Source organism: Spea bombifrons, chromosome 12 (assembly GCF_027358695.1).
Source record: "Spea bombifrons isolate aSpeBom1 chromosome 12, aSpeBom1.2.pri, whole genome shotgun sequence".
Taxonomy (NCBI): Eukaryota; Metazoa; Chordata; class Amphibia; order Anura; family Pelobatidae; genus Spea; species Spea bombifrons.
This window is the reverse complement of record NC_071098.1, coordinates 2175344-2199218: the sequence shown is the minus strand read 5'-3', so window position 1 is coordinate 2199218 and position 23875 is coordinate 2175344. Positions and strand designations below refer to the sequence as shown.

The following is a 23875-nucleotide window of genomic DNA, read 5'->3' as shown; positions in this document are numbered from 1 at the left end:
CTCTCTGCCACAACACCTAACAGCCCCGAATCCCCGAATGAAGCCCAAAGCTCCCTCTCCCCCATAATGAAATTAGCGGCGTGTCGCCGTGACGTGTAGCGTGTAATCAGCCGGATTGTGTTCCTCTTCACATGTTCATCGATGCCCAGAACATTTTTATGCTTCATTATGGAGACATATTTTGAGCGTTGCCTATTAACCCCGTCATCATCTGCAGATTCGGAGTTTTGTTATTAGTTTATATATTTTAATTGCAAGGATTTTACTTAAAATTAATTTACTTAAGTCAGAGGCTGAGATGGAATGTAAGGGTTGACTTTACTGAAAGGGTGGTACATAAGTGGAACAGCCGTCCAGCAGAAGTGGTAGAGGGTAATACAGTGAGGGGATTAAACATGCATGGGATAGACATACGGCTCCTGAATCTAAGACGAGACCAACGACTGATTAAGGTTTGAGTCTTTACAGCAGGGGAAACGGGCGACTAGACGGGGGCCGGATGGGGCCGATCCTCTGGCAGAGTCTGGGTTTCTATTATATACACAAATCATATAGAAACTCAGCTTTCTATGATATTGTCCCGGTAACGATGAATCCACGAATATATGCTGTTATTCCTCCTCGGCGGGTACTACGGAAATCACGTTTGTGCCGAAAGGATACGAAGTTACTTCTTGGCCTCTCCAGCAGGACACAAAGAACACAATTATTCCGTAATTATTTCACCTCAATCTCTTTCATCGTTGTGAGGGGCCGCGATCCATCAGTCGCCCACGTGGGGTGTTGCACTTAGCGAGTTGTCAACCAGCCGTCCTGCTGCGCTGCTCACAATCCCCGGAGTCGTTTGATTAATCACCGAGCCGACGCTTAATTCCGGATTTTGTTTTGTCTAAAAAAAAAAAATCTTCCAATCATGAACCGATTCTAGATATATTGAACCAATTTCCGAATTCATTCAAGAGGAAAAAAGCCGGGTCATTTAGTGTTGCCGCCTGCGCTGATTCCGTTGCCGCCTGCGCTGATTCCGTTGCCGCCTGCGCTGATTCCGTTGCCGCCTGCGCTGATTCCGTTGCTGCCTGCGCTGTTTCCGTTGCTGCCTGCGATATTTCCGTTGCCGCCTGCCCTGTCTGTGTTGCCGCCTGCCCTGTCTGCGTTGCCGTCTTGCCATTACTGTTCTGGTTGTCGGTAGTTTTTGCACTATCTGGGAAATGCGAGGATTTGTCAAACCTTATTGTTCTCCGTCGGTTGCTGATGGTGAGAAACGGGATCTCAGAGAAATTCCTCAAAAAGATAAAACTTCACGCTCTTTTTATACACATAACCCAGCGTCGTACTCTTCATTGGAAAGACGTCCTAACGGCCCTCGGGGGACAGGCGAGATACTTACATTTTATTTACAGTGTTGTCACCTGTCACCCTTTCTGATTGGCTTCTCCGTTTGCACCTTTTTAAAATCTTTCCAACCGAACTGGCGCAGGAATCACGGGAGCTGGAGGGGAATTCCCCAAAATATCCAAACGGATCCATTCCGCCAGCCGGTGAAACAAGCAGCGACAGGTTAACGACACGAAACATCTTTTCATGATCACGTCCCTTTAATAAATAGCAATAGAACGCGATCAATAACTTAGAATTCTCACTGAAAAGAACGTCCTCTTCTCCGTAGACGAAGTCACTGAAAGCTTTTGTCGGATTTGGTCGTTACGGGTTTCATTTTTTATATTTTTTAATCTAAAGGGATTGAAGGACTGAATATAGCTCTAGTAATTGCATTTAATATCTGAAATTATCTCTGCTGAAAATCCTATTTAGTTTGTTGGTCTAACGAGGTTCTTTATCTATGGAGACGATTAGGAGCCTGCCGCTCGTCCACGGAACCAACCTCTAATCCACTCATTGTGCCTCTAAAAACAGGTGGCAGGTGACTGCGGGGAAGATAATCTTAACCCGCGCAAAAAAGCCTATTTCTGAAATAAAAATGCCTGAAATCCACTTGATTTGCCAGGTCTTATACTTGATTGTGTAGAACCCAAGGAACAGTGTAGGTCCCTTTCTCGCGCATGTTGAAGACTCTCATAGAAACCGCCCAGAATGATTCTACATTCTAAGAATAATCGCATTTCCAACAATAAGAGAGTAGAGAAGGAATATGAGGTGGAAGAAGAAGCTGCTGAGAGCTCCGGCATTCTGCAGACTCTTATTTAGGTTCTCAGATGGATGGGTGAGGATGCGATAAGAATGCAAGATGTTTAACGATGTTCTTCGTTGCTTGTTTGTCTTTCTAACTCCAACTTACTGGGATTTCTTCTCCTTTCTGTCTCCGCAGATGCACAGTGGACAGCAGAGTGACGCGGGTGGCTTGGCTGAACCGCAGCACCATATTGTACACCGGCAACGACAAGTGGTCAATAGACCCTCGCGTGGTGCTTCTGGCCAACACTAAGAGCCAGTACAGCATCGAGATCCAGAACGTCAACATTTACGACGATGGACCTTATACCTGCTCTGTGCAGACGGACAATCAGCCGAAAACATCCCGCGTACATCTCATCGTCCTGGGTAAGGCTTTGCGTTTCTGGACGCTTTTATCTTGATGTCTTTGAATTCAGGCTGTGTCTATCTGGACTTTGTCTCTCCAAGGATGGTAATCCAGCAACACCTGGAGAGCCTTAGGTTATCTACCCCAACCTGATACTTTATTACCAGCCACCATACATGAGAATGCTCTTGGATTATTCCCTTAGAGATCAGGTGGAGTGAGGGTTAGGTTGGTCCCACCAGAAGAAACTGGTGGGCTTTTCATGGTCAAGTGGTCTCTATCGCATGATTAACGTGGCAGAGTGAAGCAGGACTTTTTTTAGAGTTCTGGTTACTTCTGCCAATTTACCCGTTGCAAACAGAATTTCCGCGTGGCATCATTTCAGGTTTAACAGCCCACCTGATCACGCCGGGACGGATAATTTAATCACCGCGGCAAAAAAAAAATCCTCGGGGTGTCGTAAATAAAGTTTTAATCTATAGCCCATCTTCCTGAGATCTCAGCCATCCTTCATCCGCACGTCTCTCTCTCTCTCTCTCTCTCTCTCTCTCGCTGATTTCATTGTCCAGGTTCTTGGGTAATTTTTGATCCGAGGTCAGGTCAGGTTTGCAGGAAGATAATGAAAGTTTTCTAATCCTCTCAGGAAAGATTTGTTTGGTTGAGCCGCTGAGACGCGGCGTAGTGAATATCCCGTGGTAATTTAATTTTTGCTCTTAACTTTCTGGGGATTTAAATGGAACAAACGGGGCTCGGCAGTCTCCAGTTCATTGAAGGAGAAAGTTAGAACAAAACCATTCCCCACTAAGAAGGCGGTGTGTTTAATCCAATATAAAAACATGGCTGGGAGCTCGGTGGATTAGTTGGTTCACCATCCTGCACGATAAAAACCGCACAACATGGTTAAAAAAACACACTTTACAAAATATCTTCAGCCTAACACAAGAAATGTGCGTATGTTTTCTCATTGGAGGGATCCAACAATCCATTCGTGGACAGGTAAGGGGTAACGTGTACGCTTTGGGCCGATTGCTGAAAATTTACCATTTTCCACCAGTACTTAGACAATTAGCATTCTGCATGTGGTAAACAATAGAATGGCTCAGTCTTAATCAACCTGTGGACTCTCTGACTAATGAACGTTTATGGAGGAACGGACTTCATTTGCATTGCCATAAAGCATCAGCTCAGTGTGGTCTCTGCCCCGGAAAACAATGTTTATATATATATATATTCTGAGAAGCTGAGCATTATCTTAAAAAGCAGATCTTTTTAGTAAACGCCAGGCTGTTGAAAGCGCAGGCTGAATGATCACGGAGCTCATCTTATGTGAGGGTCTTCGGCAAAAAAAAAAAAAAACCTGTTAATTTACGTCAGAGATCAGCTTATTGTAAAAAAAAGCAATTAGCCAGAAAAGTACGACGACTGCTTTTGTAGAAAAATAAATAGATTTGTGTTCCTGCGAATGCTGCCGGGAATAATGAAATATTGAGTCAATTTGGTAAAATGCAGGGCAATTCCTAAAAGTAGAATGAGCGCGTTCAATAAAAGTGCCGCGGGTCGGAGAATGAAGGAAAAAAAGGAATAAACAGCTGGATGGAGAGAGGGCAGAAAAAGGTGAATTAATGGGTAAAAAATAAAAATGAAATCACATTAAAAAAAACAGGGTTTTCTATTGCTTTTCAACCGAATCATCTGGATAAAGTATTCTGGGTTACCTGATGTCCAGGCTTCCCTCACTGCTGGGAGGCTGTACCCCTTATCTACCACCCTCTCAGCCCCTGACCCTGTAGTGTTAGATTGCGGTCTCCTGTTGTAACTTTTCTCCTGCTCTGAAATAAACTTCCCTCCTGTCCTTTATTAATTGTCGGACCGACAGGCAAAGCAAGGTTAATGACACGGGGCCGTGTGATTTCATAGTTAAGGTTTGAGGGCAGGGAGGGGATCTTAAGCCGTTAAGCATTTCTTGGAGTGAATGTAAGAGGTCGTGGGGCGGCTCAGCTCCTGGAGTCTCGCCTTTTCTTTCTTTCTGGATTGTAGTCGAAGTTTAAAGGGCCAGTTTAAGCGCCCCATCCCGCTGCGTGTATCAGAGGAGCGTTGGACTTGTTACATGGCGGCTGGCGAGGCCCCACTAATTGAAAAGCATAAAACTGTAAATGTATTAATGCTGATCATGTCAAGATGATGAAAGTCTCTCTACAATCCAGGAGATTGCACTCCATACCCTGCATAGTTTCAGGTGGGAGCCTGCGGGCCGCGTTGCACCTTTTCGGCAGCAGTAAAGCGTCGCTGTGCTCCTGGTGCCCTGCTTGTGACCGCAGTCACCTACAGCTTCTAGCAGCAACAAAGAAAATGCCGTACCCGGCGTACATTTCATTTCCATCCCAGGGACACGTCACGGTCAGTTTCTTAGCATGCGCCATTTAATTAACATAACTTGTAATAAGATGATAATTCTCATTTAATGAGCGTCTGAATGGTCAGAGAAGACCTCGTTCCTGCTGCTTGGATTCATCAATCAGCAAAGTTCTATTTAAAACCAAGACGTTTGTCTGCGGCACAAGCAGGCAAAGCGCGTCTCTTTGCAGCAGGGGACCTACTGGCTTTGGGATAAAAGCAAATAATATTAACCCTCTCCCTACATAGATCTCTGACCGCACATTAACTATAAACCCGGGACCTGAGTGACGGAGGGCACTAGAGTAGGAGGTCACCGTATGAGTTATAAAGCAAAAAACTAAATGATAAATGATCATGGGGGGGGTCACACGGCGACATTACCGGCCGTTCTCTGAGGACCTGCTCATTGAGATGACAAAGAACAAGAGCTCATCCATTCAGAATGTAAGAATTTCACTTAAAGCAGCAAAAAGAGTTCTTTACAGTAAGAGCCGTAAAGATGTGAAATCCGGAGAGTATATAATATATAATATGAGGAATATACAGGAATATAACGGGTTATAAGGAGGGGATTAGTTATACGGGGGAGAGTATATAATATATAATATGAGGAATATACAGGATATAACGGGTTATAAGGACGGGATTAGTTATACGGGGGAGAGTATATAATATATAATATGAGGAATATACAGGAATATAACGGGTTATAAGGAGGGGATTAGTTATACGGGGGAGAGTATATAATATATAATATGAGGAATATACAGGATATAACGGGTTATAAGGACGGGATTAGTTATACGGCCGGAGAGTATATAATATATAATATGAGGAATATACAGGATATAACGGGTTATAAGGATGGGATTAGTTATACGGCCGGAGAGTATATAATATATAATATGACGAATATACAGGGATATAACGGGTTATAAGGACGGGATTAGTTATATGGGGGGAGAGTATATAATATATAATATGAGGAATATACAGGGATATAACGGGTTATAAGGACGGGATTAGTTATATGGGGGGAGAGTATATAATATATAATATGAGGAATATACAGGGATATAACGGGTTATAAGGACGGGATTAGTTATACGGGGGGAGAGTATATAATATATAATACGAGGAATATACAGGATATAACGGGTTATAAGGACGGGATTAGTTATACGGCCGGAGAGTATATAATATATAATATGAGGAATATACAGGGATATAACGGGTTATAAGGACGGGATTAGTTATACGGGGGGAGAGTATATAATATGAGGAATATACAGGGATATAACGGGTTATAAGGACGGGATTAGTTATATGGGGGGAGAGTATATAATATATAATATGAGGAATATACAGGGATACAACGGGTTATAAGGAAGGGATTAGTTATACGGGGGGGGGAGTATATAAAATATATAATATGAGGAATATACAGGATATAACGGGTTATAAGGACGGGATTAGTTATACGGCCGGAGAGTATATAACATATAAAATAAGAGGAATATACAGGATATAACGGGTTATAAGGACGGGATTAGTTATACGGCCGAAGAGTATATAATATATAATATGAGGAATATACAGGGATATAACGGGTTATAAGGACGGGATTAGTTATACGGGGGAGAGTATATAATATATAATATGAGGAATATACAGGATATAACGGGTTATAAGGACGGGATTAGTTATACGGCCGGAGAGTATATAACATATAAAATAAGAGGAATATACAGGATATAACGGGTTATAAGGACGGGATTAGTTATACGGCCGAAGAGTATATAATATATAATATGAGGAATATACAGGGATATAACGGGTTATAAGGACGGGATTAGTTATACGGCCGGAGAGTATATAATATATAATATGAGGAATATACAGGGATATAACGGGTTATAAGGACGGGATTAGTTATACGGCCGGAGAGTATATAATATATAATATGAGGAATATACAGGATATAACGGGTTATAAGGACGGGATTAGTTATACGGCCGGAGAGTATATAATATATAATATGAGGAATATACAGGGATATAACAGGTTATAAGGACGGGATTAGTTATACGGGGGGGAGAGTATATAATATATAATATGAGGAATATACAGGATATAACAGGTTATAAGGACGCGATTAGTTACAGTTTGCTTATTGGGGAGAAATCAGAGGCCATTTTTGAGTCAAGTAGGAATTTTACTCCTTTTTGAGGCCCAATTTGAAATCGCTTCTATGTGGGGTATTTTGCATCTTCTGGATTTCCATCTTATTGACTGAATCTGTTTTTTCTTTCTGTAAATTTTTTTTTGCCACCAGCAACATTTTTAGAAGTCGAGTTCTGAGATTTGCCGACATCCATTAATAAGGAAGACCGACTTAGAAATTCTAGAAAACCAATCCCGCGATCATTGTCTGTTTTATGGGGCGTTATAAAAACTGCAAGCGAATGACATGTTTGTCCAAAAAATAGAGGAATAGAGGTTCGACTGATAAAAATATATCATTTTGACGTGAAACATTAAAGAATCTCCGTATATCTTTAGTTATCAGATCCTCGCAAATACTGGGGGTAACAAACCTCACAGGGGTAACCAGAGGGCAGCTAGAATATGATTGCCATCTTTCTTCTGCTAATTTAGGCAAGATACGCACTGCTTAATCAGAAAGGGTTAAATATGGCTCATTATAGCAATCACCTGCTGCTTTGTGCCCACCTAATTAGTGTTATTATCTTACCGCTCGCTGTACCCGTGTGCATGGAAACTGATTGGGGAGATATTTGCAGCATTATTTAACTATATCATTGCCATACAGGCTGGCGGAGGATGAGGGCAGTTTAATATTTCGCGGATAAGGAATGTGTCCGTAGAACAGAAAGTACGCGCCTAGCGCTACGCAGGAACCTCTGTTTTGGGGATAGAATTGTTACTTTAAAGCTGTTGTGAAATATCTAAAAAAGGTGATACTTTGTTGAGTAAAATTGTTGTTCTAATTATTTAGACAACCTTGTTTTGCTTTCTTCTTTTCTGAGCCACTGACCTGTGGAATTCTGATACATACATGGAGATGATTAGAAAATGATGGTTGTTTTTGCAGAAATGTGTTTTTGGTGAAAAACGGTACAAAAAAGCTGTGTTTTTAGTGAGCTTAGAACGGCAGTAACTTTCATGATGATGTCATACGTTCAGTTACGTGTAGCGCTTGTAGCCATGAGATAACACAACCACATACACCTCACTGACTGCAATCATGAAAGGTGATTTACGGGCCCTTTAATAATAATTGGGTGAAATTAGCCTTTAAATTTGTGGTTAATGAAGACGCCGAGGAGGTGAAACATTATTTATCTTAAACAATCTGCTTATTCATTTTACAATAAATAATTCCCAGCGCGGAACATCTGCTAGTAAAGGACGGCCAAACCCCGGACCCCGAGATCTCAGGATAATGCTAATTTAAAGCAATTGGTCTGATTATCTGATGCTAATCAAATGCACTTTTTTTGCAATGAAAATGCCGCAGTCGTCTTAGATTCAGGAGCCGTATGTCTATCCCATGCATATTTAATACCCTCACTGTATTACCCTCTACCACTTCTGCTGGGAGGCAGTTCCATTTATCTACCACTCTCTCAGTAAGGTGTACCAACTGGCTCTGGCTTTGTAGATGCAGATTTTCCCTTAAAAAAGGTAAAAAGTTACTGATTCCCACTCAAAAAAGGTTATCACATTACTGGCTCATAATTGCATCGTCGGCATTATTAGTGACTGATTTGACATTTCTTTCACCTTTTAGTTTTTCTGCACGCTTTCCCTTTAAATTGCAGAAATGTCACGATTCCGCCGTTTCCAGTGGTGACGGCCCAACGCTGACCACAAAAAAAAGTCGCTTTACATGGCGCTCGTTTTTTCCGGATTCGCTTTGAAATATGCTTTTTCGAGTTACAAGCCGCTTTCACGGAGAGAGCTGCTCGCAGCAGCAAAATAAATTGTTTGCCTCTCTTTATAATTTAAATTAAAATGACATCAGAGTCTCGGGATCAACAGTTTGGGTCTACATCAGTGTGACAAATGAAGGCATGTTTATCCCGGCCGCGCGGATCGCTATTGAATTCAGACAATAGTTTCTGCCAATTGTTTTCTGAGCCTGTTGTTTATTTCTTATGATGGGAAGCTGGCAGAACGCGGCGGACGGCGCCGTGCCTTTAAATTACACGAGGAGAACGAAATTAGCCAGAATTATTCTGCCCCTCGATATATTGACTAGCGGGCTGTGTGTGAAATAATCACCCCGCTCAGGAACAGACACCCTGCTTGGCCTTTCATCAAGAGACCAAATTCACACTCTACGGGGTTAAAATCAAAATAAAAGATACTAAAGGGGACTCTATTTGTAAAGCACTCATCAATTAGTTAACCCTTTACATAAAGGATTCATCAATTACGTTTTTCTTCCAGAGCTACAGTTTCCTGGGCACTGGGGTTTAATAAACATTTTTTTTTAAACAAATAACTATTAATGCACAAAATAATAACCTAGAATTCCATGATTTCCAGGAAATTACTAGATGCTATAATCAGTTTGAAATCATCTTAGACAGAATTTTACTCAATTCCTAAGATACTTAGTGGATTATATTATGGGATCAGGGGTTTAGCGGGAGGTCCCTGGCTGTTGCGGTGCTCTTCCTCGTAGTGTGAGCCGTTTACACCGGGTGGCTGCTCCAGGCTTTGGAGTAAATGTACTCCTGCTGGGCACAAGTGTATGTGGTCACGGAGACTCACGGGAGTGCGGGGGGGGGGCAGTTACTGGGGTGAGCTGCATAACTGCCAGCAGGCTACAACAATACAATAGAATTGTGATAACGACAGAAGCAGTAATAAAATAACAAGTACAAAAGCAACACATTAACACATTATTATAGCGCCAAGCATAGCCGTGGCCTAACTTATACCCCACAACATTTTCAGTGTCCGAACTGAGACATCTTTGTGGAAGGAAAGTAGTTGGCTGAAGGCGGAGAGGGGCGGGGCTGTTGGTGGGCAGAGTGAGGCTGGAGGCAGGGCCAGGGGCTGGACTGTCTGGCAACCTTCCCCCGAAGAGCGGCAATCAGGTTCACATAGATAGGGAGCTGCAAAAGGACAGCGGTACAGCGCTGAGCATCTGGACTGTCCTGCAGAAAACACAGCAGTTGTGAGCGTGATGTTCAGGCAATCAACCTGTTCAATTCGAAGATTTTGTATATATTGTATATAATATATATAATATATATATATATACATACGCCCTCTCATTGGCCTTGTAATAATTCATATTTACGTAGAAGTTGTCATTTTGCAGCATGGTTGCAAACAAATAAAATATAAAGCGTAGAGCAGAGGACACTGTAACCTCTCCTGAGATCAGACCGGATCCCGCTTGCGTTGCAGACAGGAGACTGGCGTTATGCGGAAACGGAATTGAATTCAACTTATCTGAATGAATTAAAATTAGAATTGTGAAATTAACATAATTAACGCAGAAGAGATTTTTTAATTTTTTTACTCTGATTTCTTTAAGTTTGGAATGGCTGCTGCCCTCAAATACTCATTTGGAACAATTAACGATAGCAGCTCGTGCCGCGCATTCTGTTTAATATTGATCATTGTGCCCTAAATTGTGATTATAAACCTGCGCTGTATGATGAAGTAGCCGCTAACTGATAGACCAACGTCTGGATGGAGGCTTTCAGAAGATCTTCATAATGAGTTCCTGGGGTCCTCACTTGGTTTGGAAAGACCTATTTGTCTTTGGTCAATTCCTCATAACATTTGGGATGCCATATGATGGGGCTAGGAATTGCCATGTCTACATGGACGCCGTGAGGTTGGTCTTCATGGCTACATGCATCTGAGTGAGGCTGGCAGTCAGAATCAGGCAGATCTTTGCACCCAGGCGGGTCCATCTGCTTTTACTCACCCCTGGGATCTTCTCCTTCGTGTGAAAGTGAATCTCACTGACCCCATAGTTGTTGCTGAGTGCTGTTTTGTTGTCTGCCAGCTGCAATCACCCTTTGTTACATGTTGAGAACAATTAGAAGTTTCCCTGATACTTTGTATCTTGCACTATTTAACAAATCTTCTCTAAATGTCTCGCGTTTCTTTCTGGAGATAAGACTTCCAGACCAAACGCTGATCTCCTAAGTGAAATGTTCACGGCATCCAATAAATTCCAGGCCATTCAGCTCTGTAGACTCCGTATCTCCTCAGCTGATTTGCCACCTCTACCTGGCGACAGGTACAATTGTATAGTTCTTAGATGTCGGTTGTCAAATACCCCAGGGATTGTTAATGATGTTCCCGGGACTCTGATTAAAGCATCTAACGAGATGTTAATAGGACAGCCTGCACCACAGCTCTGCCGAGGGTGGGTAATGCATTATATCTCTGCGTGTTGTGATAGAAGCCATCTTCCTCCCTGCTGGATCAGACTCCATACTGGTTTCCGAGTTCTTCTCTTCCGAAGGAATCCCTGCAGATTCAATGTTTTTCCTTCTCGCTGATTCCTGCCTTTATTATGATATACAAAGGGAATCATTTATTAAAAGCCTATGGGTGACGTCTAGTGATGAGTGATGCTTTTGCTGAAGCCAACAGATAAATATTCGGCGCTGGGCCATGTAAGTCTAAAATATGTGTGTAAAGTGTGGTAGATACCGAGAATAGCTTCCCGACATCAATGCAGGGTCAGAAATGAAATAGCTGCTGTGACATGGTACGGAATGAGCTTATTACATTCAACATCCAAGGTCATTCAAAATCAATCATTTGTATTCCTTATTTTTGTGAAATAAATGAGCTTAAGCTGTATTATTAAGCGTTGCTTAACATTTCTGGATATTAATGATCTGGCTGTTAAGTCCAGTTTTGGTTTAATTAAATTTATAAATTTTAAATATACACATTCCAGGGTACAGCTCGTTAGTTACAGTGAGATTTTCTTCTATTCACAGCAGTGTTTTGTACTTTTTGTGTCTTATTTCTTAGGGTTCTTTTAGATTTCCTCGGACATCCTAACCTGTTTCTGTATTGTTCTGTTTCCAGTTCCTCCTAGGATCTTGAATATCTCGTCCGATGTGACAGTGAATGAAGGAAGCACAGTCGACCTTCAGTGTTTGGCCATTGGCAGACCCGAGCCAACGGTGACATGGAAGCATTTGTCTGGGAAGTGTAAGTATTTTATTTCTGACTTGCGACAACTGGAAGGCTCTTAATCTGATGCGCGGAGCGTTTCATTCGGAGCCACTTGGCAGGTGATACGATCAGCGTGTCAAGAAGCCTTCTTCTGAATAGGCAGACGGGCACATACATTATGCACGTCCCGGGTGCCTGGAGCTAAATGGCTGCTTCCAAATGTATTTCTGTAAAGTTCTTTCAATCTGTTGACTTCTCTCCCACTGTCTTATTTCCAATAATCAACCAATAAAACCCGGGAAATCCATGCGAAATGGTAAAAAATGAAAATGTTTCCGAAAGCACATGTGCGTTAGGTATCTCCATGAAGGTCACCTGGTGGACTCCATAGTTAGAGGATCACTGGTTTAAAGGATGAGCATTAAGTGCCACGCTAATTAACCGTTTATTTATCACGCATATCGAGGGCTTTAAATCTCTCCGATTGTAGTGCATGTGTCTGCATCATTTCTTGTGCCCCCATTTCTTGTGCTGAGATACGTGAATGATGTCTTTAGAATAGTTAAACTGTTAGGATTTCCAATGTTCATGAGCAGAGAAGGTAAAGTGGGGAGAGCGTTATATCCCAAAAGGGCCTGCGCAGGAGGGAGGTGAGTCTGTGCCCCCGACGGCTCTGCTTGGGGGAGAAGAGATATAAAAGGGTTGATTTGATAAAGAACTGACTCTGTGTGAAGATTCACACGTACTTCTCTCCGGTCTCCCTTGGTGGTAGGTTTTAATTGGAGCATAATATTTAATCTTGGTAATTATGCCAAGGAAACTTCACAGCAAGGTCAGCTAACAAGAGACCGAGTCGTAGAGGGAGAGCGGAGCTACGGGGGTTGTCATTGCAATGAAAGAAAAAATGATTCCAAGTAAGAAGCGAGTCTCCCCACAGCTAAGATATCGGGGTGAAGGATCTTTGAGACCCTCTCCCAAAAAATATTCATGGGAAACATTGTATCCATCGCTAATGTTTGTGAATAGAATTCAAAGCCCAGCATCCGTGGCTCATTGGCTTTTCACTCCCAGTATCTAGAAGCGATCTAGAGCTTTTCACTCGTTGTTTTTTGTTCTTTACTCCTGTGAATGTCAGGCTTTGCTCTTACATGCATCAGACATTTGTAAAAGGTCTGATATAATCCCATCTTGAAATATTGTCCCAAAGTCAGCGTCGCGTATGTTTTATAGAGCGTCAAAGTCGTGGATAAAAAAAGAAAGAAATAACATGTGGGTTGTAACACAATACTCTAAAAGGATTTCAAGGCTGCACTTTCTGTCTCTGATCTGCTGCTTAATTAGCTCCTCTAAACCCGGCTCACATTTAAATAAAACTCTCATTTTACACAACCTGAGAAGGACATGCTCATTTGCATATTAAGTGTAAGATCTAATTAAAACTCTACACAGTTCTACTTCCCAATCTTTTCTCCGCAAGTTCCCTTGAGCGGCTGGCATTAAAAAAAAAAAAAAAAACTGTGTCTGTTGTCCCCATTCTGTCACTTGCTCAAGTCGGGAGGAAAGCAAAAAAGACGAGAGGTTTAAGGAGGAAGGAGTGGAGAGACCCTGGCCAAAATGTAAAGGAGGGGGGGGGGTGTTGTACGAGAGGTTCTGAGTGCAAAATATCCGAGAAAACAAAAATCTACATATTTTATTTTACAAGATTCCCAGCAGCCTCTGTGAACAGGAGAGAAACCGACAGCTAGGAGGTTAAACTCAAACAGGCACGAAGAGGAGAGACAAGGAGATAAAGAGCTAAAAACAGAAACGTGGTAATAGAAGTAAGGAAGAGGAGAGCGAAGGAATGAAAAAGTATTAAAAAAATGACATGTTTCTGAAGTCCAGGAGGTGGGGAAGGGAGGATGGAGAAAGAATTCAGACCCCCAGAGCCCCCCGCAATGGTCAGGTTGGAGCGACTGTGGTCGGTAACGAGCCCTGAGATAGATGTGAACGAGACGCCTTGATGCCGCACCAAACAATCGGCCCCCAAGGAAATGGGGGAGCGCCCCCCGGTCCGTGCGCTGGATTCCTCCAAGGAACGAGGGAGCTATTTATGTGCAGATAATTGTTCTAGAGATGTATTCCCAGCTCAGCATTCGCAGCTCCATGGGGGCCACGAATCGCTGCGGAGCGGCTTGGAAGCTGTGAAAACCTTCGCTCCTCTGCGCTGCCGACTTCGGTGCATTATTTAGAGAGACAGGCGGCTGTTTGATGCTGGAATAACAGGCCAGAGGCGCACAGCTGCTCCGAGAACAAACACCAAGACCGAGCAGCTCAGCCGGGGTGCGCTACGTCGGGGCGGCCATTGGGGAGGGCAGGCAGCCGGCACCGGAGACATTCTGCGTCGGCGCCGGCACCTTTACTAATCATTAAGACTCCCTGTTATAAGAAAACACCGCACAGGTTTTATATTGGATGTTAAGGTCACATGTAATGCTAGACTCTGCAGCGACATGAACAACGACTCTTTAATTAATAAATAATTGGTAATGAAGAACAGCGTTAGACGCAGCGACCGCACATGAAATGAATTCGGGGAGCCCCCGACTCACACCCTTAAAAAATAGATCAATAACAGACAGCGGCGTCTGCCCAAAATGAACGCGTTCACCTATTCTGGTCTATTCTCCCGTTCTTTGTTAAATCCCTTTATTTATTGAAATGTTTCTATCACAATATCCTTCATCTCGCTCTTTAAGCTCAAGCGCCCTAAAATGTCTAACAAAATTCATTTTTATGAGACTTGAATTTCTATACATATTTTATTTATATGTTTTGTATTTTTTTTTATTACTTATATTATTATATAGCAGAGTTTGAGAAGTAATGTTATCATAGTAGCAACCAATGGAATGTTTCTGATGATTGGATTATTCCATTGGTTGGCATGGTAACAAAACCACTTTCCCTACCGTCCGATGAGGATAACGTTCTCTCCCGTACACCGGATAGTGGAAAGCCTTGGAAACCGAACCCATTCGAAGGACTCTTTGGTTATGACCCCGTTCCAGAGCTGCGTGACTGCGCGGCACCCTCCTCATCACGCTTACGCCCGCCATTACTGCGATTCCTGAACAAAGCCCGGCGCTATTTATATATAAATGCAGAGAGCAGGCAAGCGGGACTAAAGCGTTAAGCTTTTTACCGACATTTAGTGCGTCTCAGACACGCATTACAGGCCCCGTGACTGACTTCGTACGCCGCAGATACTGAGATAATGCGGAAAGTTAACACGGTGCCAACAAAACGTTACCAAGCAAATTAACTGGTTTTTCTCTGAAAAAGGAACATGCAAACTCCAGGGAAATGTAAAAAATATCTTTGGCTGCTAACATTATAATAATAAAGAGTTATTTTCACAAAAAAAAGGGACTCTCTCCATACCAAACTGGGGGGGGATGACAACCGTGACAACCTGCATGGCCACATCACCAAATATATTATAGGAGCTTCTTATGTATCTGTGCGTATGTTAACCCCGCTATGTAATGATATAATAAGAAAGCAATGAACATTTAAAAATATTATTTAAGGAGTTTACTGCTTAGGAGAATTAACAGCCGATAGATATAAAGTGCACTATTATAGTTATAAACATGTCTTTGGAATTACTGCCAATTAATATTAATATTGTCATTGTTGTTATTATTAATAATAATAATTATGATTTAGGGCACTTCTGAGGTTTGTGTTATAGTTTGAATTGTTAAGAAATGAATATTGAGGAGGAGGTGTTGGGTTTATGAAAAAGGGAATATATTAATGAAATGTTTTCTAATGAACCGTCTCTCCCCATCGCTGGTGAAGTCGCTGGGAATAAATTTGGCATTTCCGTTGTGTTTTTGATCCTCTTGATCTGAGTAAGTGGTCACCTCGTTTATGCAAAGTATTGTTTCAGGGGCTCTCTTCCGCGCCAGGGTTGATTGGGGGCAAATCTTCAGTAATAATATTAGTTTGTTGATTAAGATTAAATTAACATCGTGTTCCCGCCGCTCTGTGAAACGGATCCTGAACTTGTTACTTTGTTTCAGCTCACAGAGTAGTCAGCGAAGACGAATATTTGGAAATCACAAAGATCACCAAGGAGCAGTCGGGGGAATATGAATGCAGCGCTGCCAACGATGTATCGACCCCAGACGTCAGAAGAGTCAAAGTTACCGTCAACTGTAAGAACCTTAGAGATTTGTGTGTGTTTTGGGGCTCGAGGTCCAGGATTTATCACAAACCTAAGCTAAGGATCTCTCGTTTACGTCGGGTTCTGCGCATGTGATGGATGGTGGCAAGGGAATGAGTAGATCAACAGGATTTCCAGACCTTCGGTGGAAAGGCTTCCTTCTTGCCTGTTCTTCTCTGTTCTATACACAAAGTTTGATTCTGTCTAAGAAAATTATTTTTCTGCCTTAATCTCCCCGCATTTTGGGAAAATAACATTGAGGAGGATGTTCTGTGTTTGGCTGAGGATGTTGCATCCTATAAAAATAATTAAAACCCCACAGGCTCCTCTCAGGTAGTTAAATGGGTATCTGCAGTCTGTTATAGCTTCAGCCTCCTTTTTTACCCCCGGTCTCCCCACAATCCCAGCTGCTTTCAGAGGGGTAAAGCTTTAGAGGAGGCCTTGCCACAACCAGCGACCTCTTATTAACAGAAGATGAATCAGAATGTTCAACATCTCCGCGGAACGCTGACTCAATCTCAGATGTTCCACCAGCTTCCAAAGCTTTAAACTTTACCCAAAAAGGGCCTTTTTCAAAGAGAAACACAACCCTTTGATATCCGTACCTTCTGTTACCGGGCTGCTCATAAACCGCTTGGTTTGCCAAGTCTTGGTATAGGACAATACGACAGCGTAACGGGAATAAACCAACCTTTCAGAGACGCCCCCCAAACACTAAGGGGGCAAAGCAAGGCCGTGCAGTTTACGGCCACAGATTTCCCCACCACTCTTCAAGTAATGAAATTATGCAAATAGCAGGAATATCAGATGTCGGGATCCGTGCGGCAAATTTAACAGATTCCAGACGTGTTATAATCTGAGGGTTTATATTTAGTAAGATCTTCAGAAGCTCAGACTTTGAAAGGTTTCTATTTCCGCGCAGTTGGCGGGGTGTTAAATACGTCGGTCTCTCCCATCTCCGCCTGGAAATCTGAAGGATGTCTTCGCGTCTCTTCAGACGATCTTATGTTTGGAAGGTGGGCACCTGGCTGTCCAAAGACTTGTATGTGCGAGACGTTCGCCTTCCACCTGCTGGGTGCTCGAAACGCCTTAATCTACAAACACAAACCTTCATAATATCTTAAAGAAGAGATACCGATACGTAATACATGCAGACAGTCTGACGGGGTATAACACGACCAGGCAATTATCCGTCCACGCACAGATTCATATTATTTTTATGAAGAACTTTCTGCCTCCAAGTCTTTCTGTCTTCTAACCATTTATTCAGTTCGTTTAGATAATACTTTAGTCTCGCTGCTCATGTTTAGTTTTTCTTCTCCTCCTTTTAGATCCTCCATACATCTCTGACACTAGAAACACCGGAGCTTCTGTAGGACAGAAGGGGACTCTGCGCTGTTCGGCGTTGGCCGTTCCGTTGGCGGAGTTCCAATGGTACAAAGAAGACACCAGGTACGGAATAAACTTCCTAGGATATCCGCGATATCTCATTGGGAAACGCTCTCTTTTCTGTAACATTCTTTTTATTTGCTGTCAGTTGGCTACATTTATTATGCATTCTTTACCCTAATTTGTGTTGTAATCAGACGCCAATTAATCAACAATATTATTTTTTTTAAAGGTATTATATTTTATACATTTCTAGTTACTTTGTATCGAGGTCATTTGATACACGCCTGCCTTTCCCGTAGCCCGTTATTCCTTTGAGTGCTCCTTGGGGTTGTGTTGGGTGCACAGCGAGCTGCTCCTTCCGCTAATATTTCTGTACCTCCCGATTCTGGTTCCCTGCTATTTTCTGACACTAATGCAGGGAGTATAATTACACATTTCAGCCGCGCTCTGTGAGTTTCCATCTTTGTGTTGGAGTTGTAAGGAAGTGGAAATTAAAGTTTAACACTAAATCGGTTCGTGACCAGAGCCGGGCGGGATATAAATAGTAGATTTATAGCTTTATTTTTGGTCTCTGCGGCTAATTTGCATTCAAAAGGGAACTTTGTAAACATTTTTAGAACGTTTGCATTTCTACAGCATTTTATCTTTTTATTGGATAGGATTGTGTTTTTAACATTTGCGCTTTGTTAGGACAATGACAGCGGAGCGATCACATTCAGGGGTTATTCGCTAAGCCGTCAGTCGGATAAACCGCTCCAGGACTTGGCGGCGGTTATTGTCTGCTTCCCTTAGCCTTTTCTTTCTCGTATATTGGACATCTTGCAGATGTGTATTTGGGAATGTGTCTCGTTTTCCGTTTGTTATTTTTTTAGTATAATGTAATATTTTTAGTAGAATTAAACATGCATAGGGTAGGCATATGGAACGGCCTCCCAGCGGAAGTGTTAGTCGATAATACAGTCAGGGAATTTTTAGGTGTATAAAGCGGCTGCTATTTCAGTAGCAAATATAAACGTAGCTTTGATTGAGAGTTATACACGGGACGGGAATTAAAGTTTGTGCTTCGGAAGGTAAGCTGAATGTTCCTTAGAGGTCCGCTGTCTGCTCGCGGTCCCCGGCGTCTGGCGGATACTGAAGGTTTGATGATATATTTGTTGCTCTAAGTGAAAAGCACCTCTGTCCACATCTGTTAGGGAATTGGCTGTCACCACAAAGCCACCTTCCCGTTTGTTAAAAGCGCTAGCGATTCCCACCCGAGGGACGGACGCGCCGACAGATGCCTCTTAATGTAGTAGATGGCGCATGTCTCTGCCTCTAGCCAGAAGGAGGCAAATCAACTTGTTTTTAGTTATTAAAATCCTTCGGTAATATAACTCTGACCTGGTAGGGTTAATCCTTTGCTTTTATGTGGGATTTCTGATTGGTTGTTTTACGTGTTTCCTTTTTTTAGGTTGGCCAACGGGTTGGACGGGGTGCGGATCGAGAGCAAAGACCACATGTCCGTCCTGACGTTCTTCAATGTATCGGAGAAAGATTATGGAAATTACACCTGTGTCGCCTCAAACAAACTGGGAAACAGTAACGCCAGCGTCATATTATACGGTGGGCGATGACACTTTACATGATGTTAAAATTATTTACCATCAGAAAAAATACTTCAACTGACATCTGATATAGGCTCATGCGCGGTCCAGGAAACGGGCTACAACTCCAGAGTAATCTGTACTGAGGGATCATGGGAAATGAAATGAATAGCCCAGATTTGGCGGCAGATTTGATATCGGAGCTCGGAAACCAGGAAGCTGAATAACGTAAAAAAAAATCAAAACTCATAGAAATAGCGTGAAGAGATAAAGGGTTTTCAGCGCTGAGATCAGACGTTCTTTTAAATGGAGTATTTATTCCTGCCTGGTTACTAGCGTGGCTTCCGTGGCAGAGATCGAATGACCCTTCTCGCTCTTTGCTTCCTATTCCAGCACCAGTTTAAAAAAGTTACAACGTATTTAAAAGATATTAGAGTGATAGCCAATCAGAATCAGCCAATCAGAATGCGACAGTCAGGTGCTTTTTGGGAAATTATACTTTCTAATGAAAATATTACGGCGTCCGTGTCTCCCGTGTAGAGTTTAGTTATTAAAGCATACAGGAAATTATTAAGCGTGGCTTAATAAATCTCATCAGTAATTATAAACAATCTCCCCCCCCCCCCCAATAATCTGAGTTATTGTCTTCCTACAGTCAGTAGGAACTTACTTTTTGTATATTTTTATGCAAATTAATACTTTTTCACCAAACTCGACATCCCTCCGGCTTTCGCCCGCATCCCTTTGTTTAGAGATGTATTTTAATTGAGAAACATGTTTCTCTGCTGGAAGTTGTTTTACTCCCCGAGGCATTAAATTCCAATTCCCTTGTTTTTGGAGGAGTCTTCTTTTGTAAAAGATGCTCCGGTTTGTTGGCGCGCCGGTCGCGCTTTCCTGGGCTGTGTTTTTAATGAGCGTTTTCTCTCGGCAGGTCCCGGAGCCGTACATAACAGAAGCAGCTCAGCGTCGGCAGCCTTGGCTGCCACTTGCCTCTGGTGTTCTATTCTTTACTCGCTCACCATGTTTTGATGAAGCAGAAGACGGTGGTGGCGGTGGTGGGTGATGCTCAATAATGCTTGGATGCAACGGATTCTCCATCTCCCCACCTCTGCCGGAACGACTTCACAAAAACTGGAGGAGATGTCTCCTTCCCATAACCCCGCACTCCCTTGGGCTTTGACGTTCCACTGGATTCTAACATTTATTGGTGAAAACAAGGTCGCCCTGGTTATCCCTGTTATCTTCTGTCTGGTTCTCGAATGCAGAGCCCAGGGGAGCCCTGGGGTTGGTTTCTTGTGTTGGTGTCTTCGTAACTCCCTGTGTGATGCACTGAAGGTCTTTATGGATGCCAGAGGGTAAGGTGGGAGGACGCCTAACTGACCTTTAAACAGGATTGTGACCGCCATTGATGAAAACACTGAACATTATTTTAGCCCCTTTTAATGGCTTCACCTCGTCCGTGGAAGCCATAAAGGGGGAAAGCACAGTTAACGGCCCGGACGGAGCCGGGAGATTTTTACATGAGAAAAGATATCTTTGGGATGTAGTAAAACCTGCCTCATAATACAGTCAATGGATTCATGTTCAACCGGTCAAAAATAATTTGCAGATGACCTGCTTATAGCAAGAGTACTAATTCCACAGCTTATCTATCAGCGTGGTGTCCCTCCGTTCTGTTAAGTAGATGACCATGTGACCGATCTTCAACTCATTCCTACAAAAGAACATTGGTCTCCAACTCACGGAACCAACAGTGGACCTCCATTCAACCAGTTACAACACCTTGTGGATATTTTGTTTATCCAGCTCTACAGAAGACCTTCCCTCTCCTTCCTCTAGATCCTGTGGATATTATAGCACCGTTGAATCATTCTTCATAAAAGTCGTAATATCGAATGCACATATGTTTTGGTTCGGTGTGCTGTACAATAATGGAAGTCATTTTTTTCCCGTAGTCCTTTCTGAGATATGAATATGGTGGTAGGTATGTAGGTAGGTGGGTCGCTCAAGGTGGTTAAAGCCTACAGACCCAGTGGAGAGTTTGGTTTGTGAAGTCATCGATGATCCAGCGGCCAACACACAGCTCGAGACTGAAAGTCAATGTGTATGATGTCATAATCCTAAAACGTTACGGAACCTATATATTGTATAGCGCATACAAAGTATCCAATATGGTTTGTCCCGTATAATTAAAGTGTTGATACATTCAACCAAACGCAGAGAATGTCAGCTGGGCGGCCAAGCCAGGAGCAGATTGTGTGATGGTTCAGGCTTTTCCGCAGAAACCCACCTACCCTTTGAGTTTTTGCCTCTGATTGTAACCTTTTTAGAGATGAAAGTACAGAATGAGTGAGACTCCTACACCAAAGGAAACCTGCAGAACGTTACAACGTTTAAGGGGGAATTGTGGGCTGAGAACGGCTCTGTGTTAACAAAGAAAATCACGTTAGGGGTCTGTGTCTCCCGACGGGGGTCTGACGTTTCCAGATACAGCAGAATCGGGGGGTAAACGGTGCAAAGAGGTGTTAAAAGTTTACCGCGGGTCTCTGTCGAGGGTTCGCAGTCCTCGGACCCTTGATCTGCTCTGAAAGGGGGAAGCACGTTTGAATTTTTGTGAAGCAGTTAAGTTATGGAATATTTTCTTTTCGTTCTGTTCGGAATCCTAGAAGGCCGGCGTGTTGATTTCCGTGTTAGAAGCCACAGCCAGATTGCTGCATGTTACACAGAGTTTGTAAAGTTTTCTAGGCCAGGACAGTGAGATGGTTGTAATCCTGTGATGTGTCAATAAAATCGGATATTTGTAATTACCGCTCATGGCCGTTTGCTTTGAGAACAAAATAAACTTCTGGTCGTTACAAAATGACTCGTGAAAAGACATTGTGTGTCGGGCTGGATATCTGCGGGTTATGATTAGAGAGAGAGGACGTTCCGTATAAAAGTGCTGCAAGCGGTGCGGTTTCCATACCAAGCTATGGAGTGGTCCAATCAGCAGGTGGGCTTTTAAACTGCATTAGAACCACTTTACATACATAACCCGTGTTTACTTTATGTGCCGCTAGCCACGCGAGAAGCAATGCATTACAGAAGCAAGCGAAACAGATGCTAATTCCCAGTTCTGCGCATGTGGAAAGGACTCCAGTCTCATGCCCTGCATGGGTGGGCAGCGTACCGGCCCCTGTTCCGTATGCGTGGCTCGTGTGACTCTCCTGCGTTGCATGCGCGGTTGGGCTGCAGATCAGCGCTGCGTGCGTGGATGTGGCGCTCGGGCCCTGCGGCAGGCAGCGTCTCTCTTTGTCACATTACACAAACGTCACTTTAGGAGAAGAAAATTCATAAAGTTTAGATTAGAAGATTAAATTAAGAAATTCTCGGGGAAGCACTTAACAAGATCATCGCGTGTTAATAAAACAGATGATATTTGAAGGAGATTTTTATTGCGCTTATTAAATTAAACAAGAAAGGAATCGGTTTAGCTGCGATCGGGAAGAGTAAAAAAAAGGATCTCTGGGGTTCTCCATCGAGTACCGCACTCTCTGGATGCCGCTCTTTGTGATGACTACTACTGCTATACTCCCCTCATGGACCAAAGCATCAGGGGGGCAATAAACAGGCCTGGTTCTTCTATGTGAAGATGTAGATTTAAACTGCCTGCCCAGCTAGGGCAAGAAGCCCCCTCCAGGTAACACAAAACATAAAGTGCCTGAACTCAACGCAAGTGATCCCCCAGATGCTCGGGGGCAGCAGACGGGTCCGGAGTATCATGGAGGGAGATGGAGAACATGCAGGGTGGTTACATTCTAGAATGTCTCCCTGTCTTAGTTGACATGACAATTGGGATTTGTCGCCATGGGAACATTGCGGGAGCCGAGTAAAACCAATTTTGTTTAAAAAAAACCAATAATAATATTTAAATATATAACGCCAACAATAAATACGATTATTCAGTCCAAGCTAATGGAGAGTTTGAAGACAGCAAGCCAGGGTCCGATGTATTTCGCGGCTGGGAAATGTATTAAGGCGTGATAATCTGTAGCCATTTCTCTCCATTTCAGGTATTATTCTAGAGAATGTTTTTTTTAATTACATTTAATTACATTTATTTATATAGCGCCAGCAGATTCCGTAGCGCTGCCACAATCAGTGGAATCATTTTGAATCACACAAAATAAACTGGTACAAAGGGTGACAAAGGGTTACGCTTCTCGTAAAAGGTGGATGGGAGAACATCCGACGGAACGAGGAAGGGAATTCCAGAGATGGGGTAAACTTTGCTAGGTTAAATCTGTTGCTTGAATGTTTTGGGGGTCCTCACCCCAGAGACCGGCCCACCCAATTCAACAAAACCTTATAAAGATGAAATTCGGGACAAAGTTCTAAAAGTGAATCAGTCACCATGGAAACGAATGGAACGTTCCTGTTAAATGCTCCAGACATAGCCGTCTGTTCCAGAATCGCTCTCTGGGTAAACGGCCATTAACTTTTACATAACGACAGAGAACCAAAGTAAAAAGCTTCCCGCCATCTCGCTGCAGGAAAGACCTCCTGGTCGCCTGTGACTCC

General features: G+C 42.9%; 1 protein-coding gene across 1 annotated transcript in view; it reads left to right on the top strand.

Moving 5' to 3' along the window:
• Nucleotides 1-21058, top strand: part of LOC128469790 (opioid-binding protein/cell adhesion molecule homolog) — a 170015-nt gene extending 148957 nt beyond the window's left edge. Inside the window, 7 exon segments of the mRNA XM_053451587.1 lie at nucleotides 2327-2559; nucleotides 12038-12163; nucleotides 16198-16332; nucleotides 17672-17792; nucleotides 19183-19334; nucleotides 20247-20315; nucleotides 20318-21058. Of these exon segments, the coding sequence (XP_053307562.1) occupies nucleotides 2327-2559; nucleotides 12038-12163; nucleotides 16198-16332; nucleotides 17672-17792; nucleotides 19183-19334; nucleotides 20247-20315; nucleotides 20318-20388 (907 nt within the window). The 3' untranslated portion in view covers nucleotides 20389-21058.
• The last annotated feature ends 2817 nt before the right edge of the window (nucleotides 21059-23875 follow it).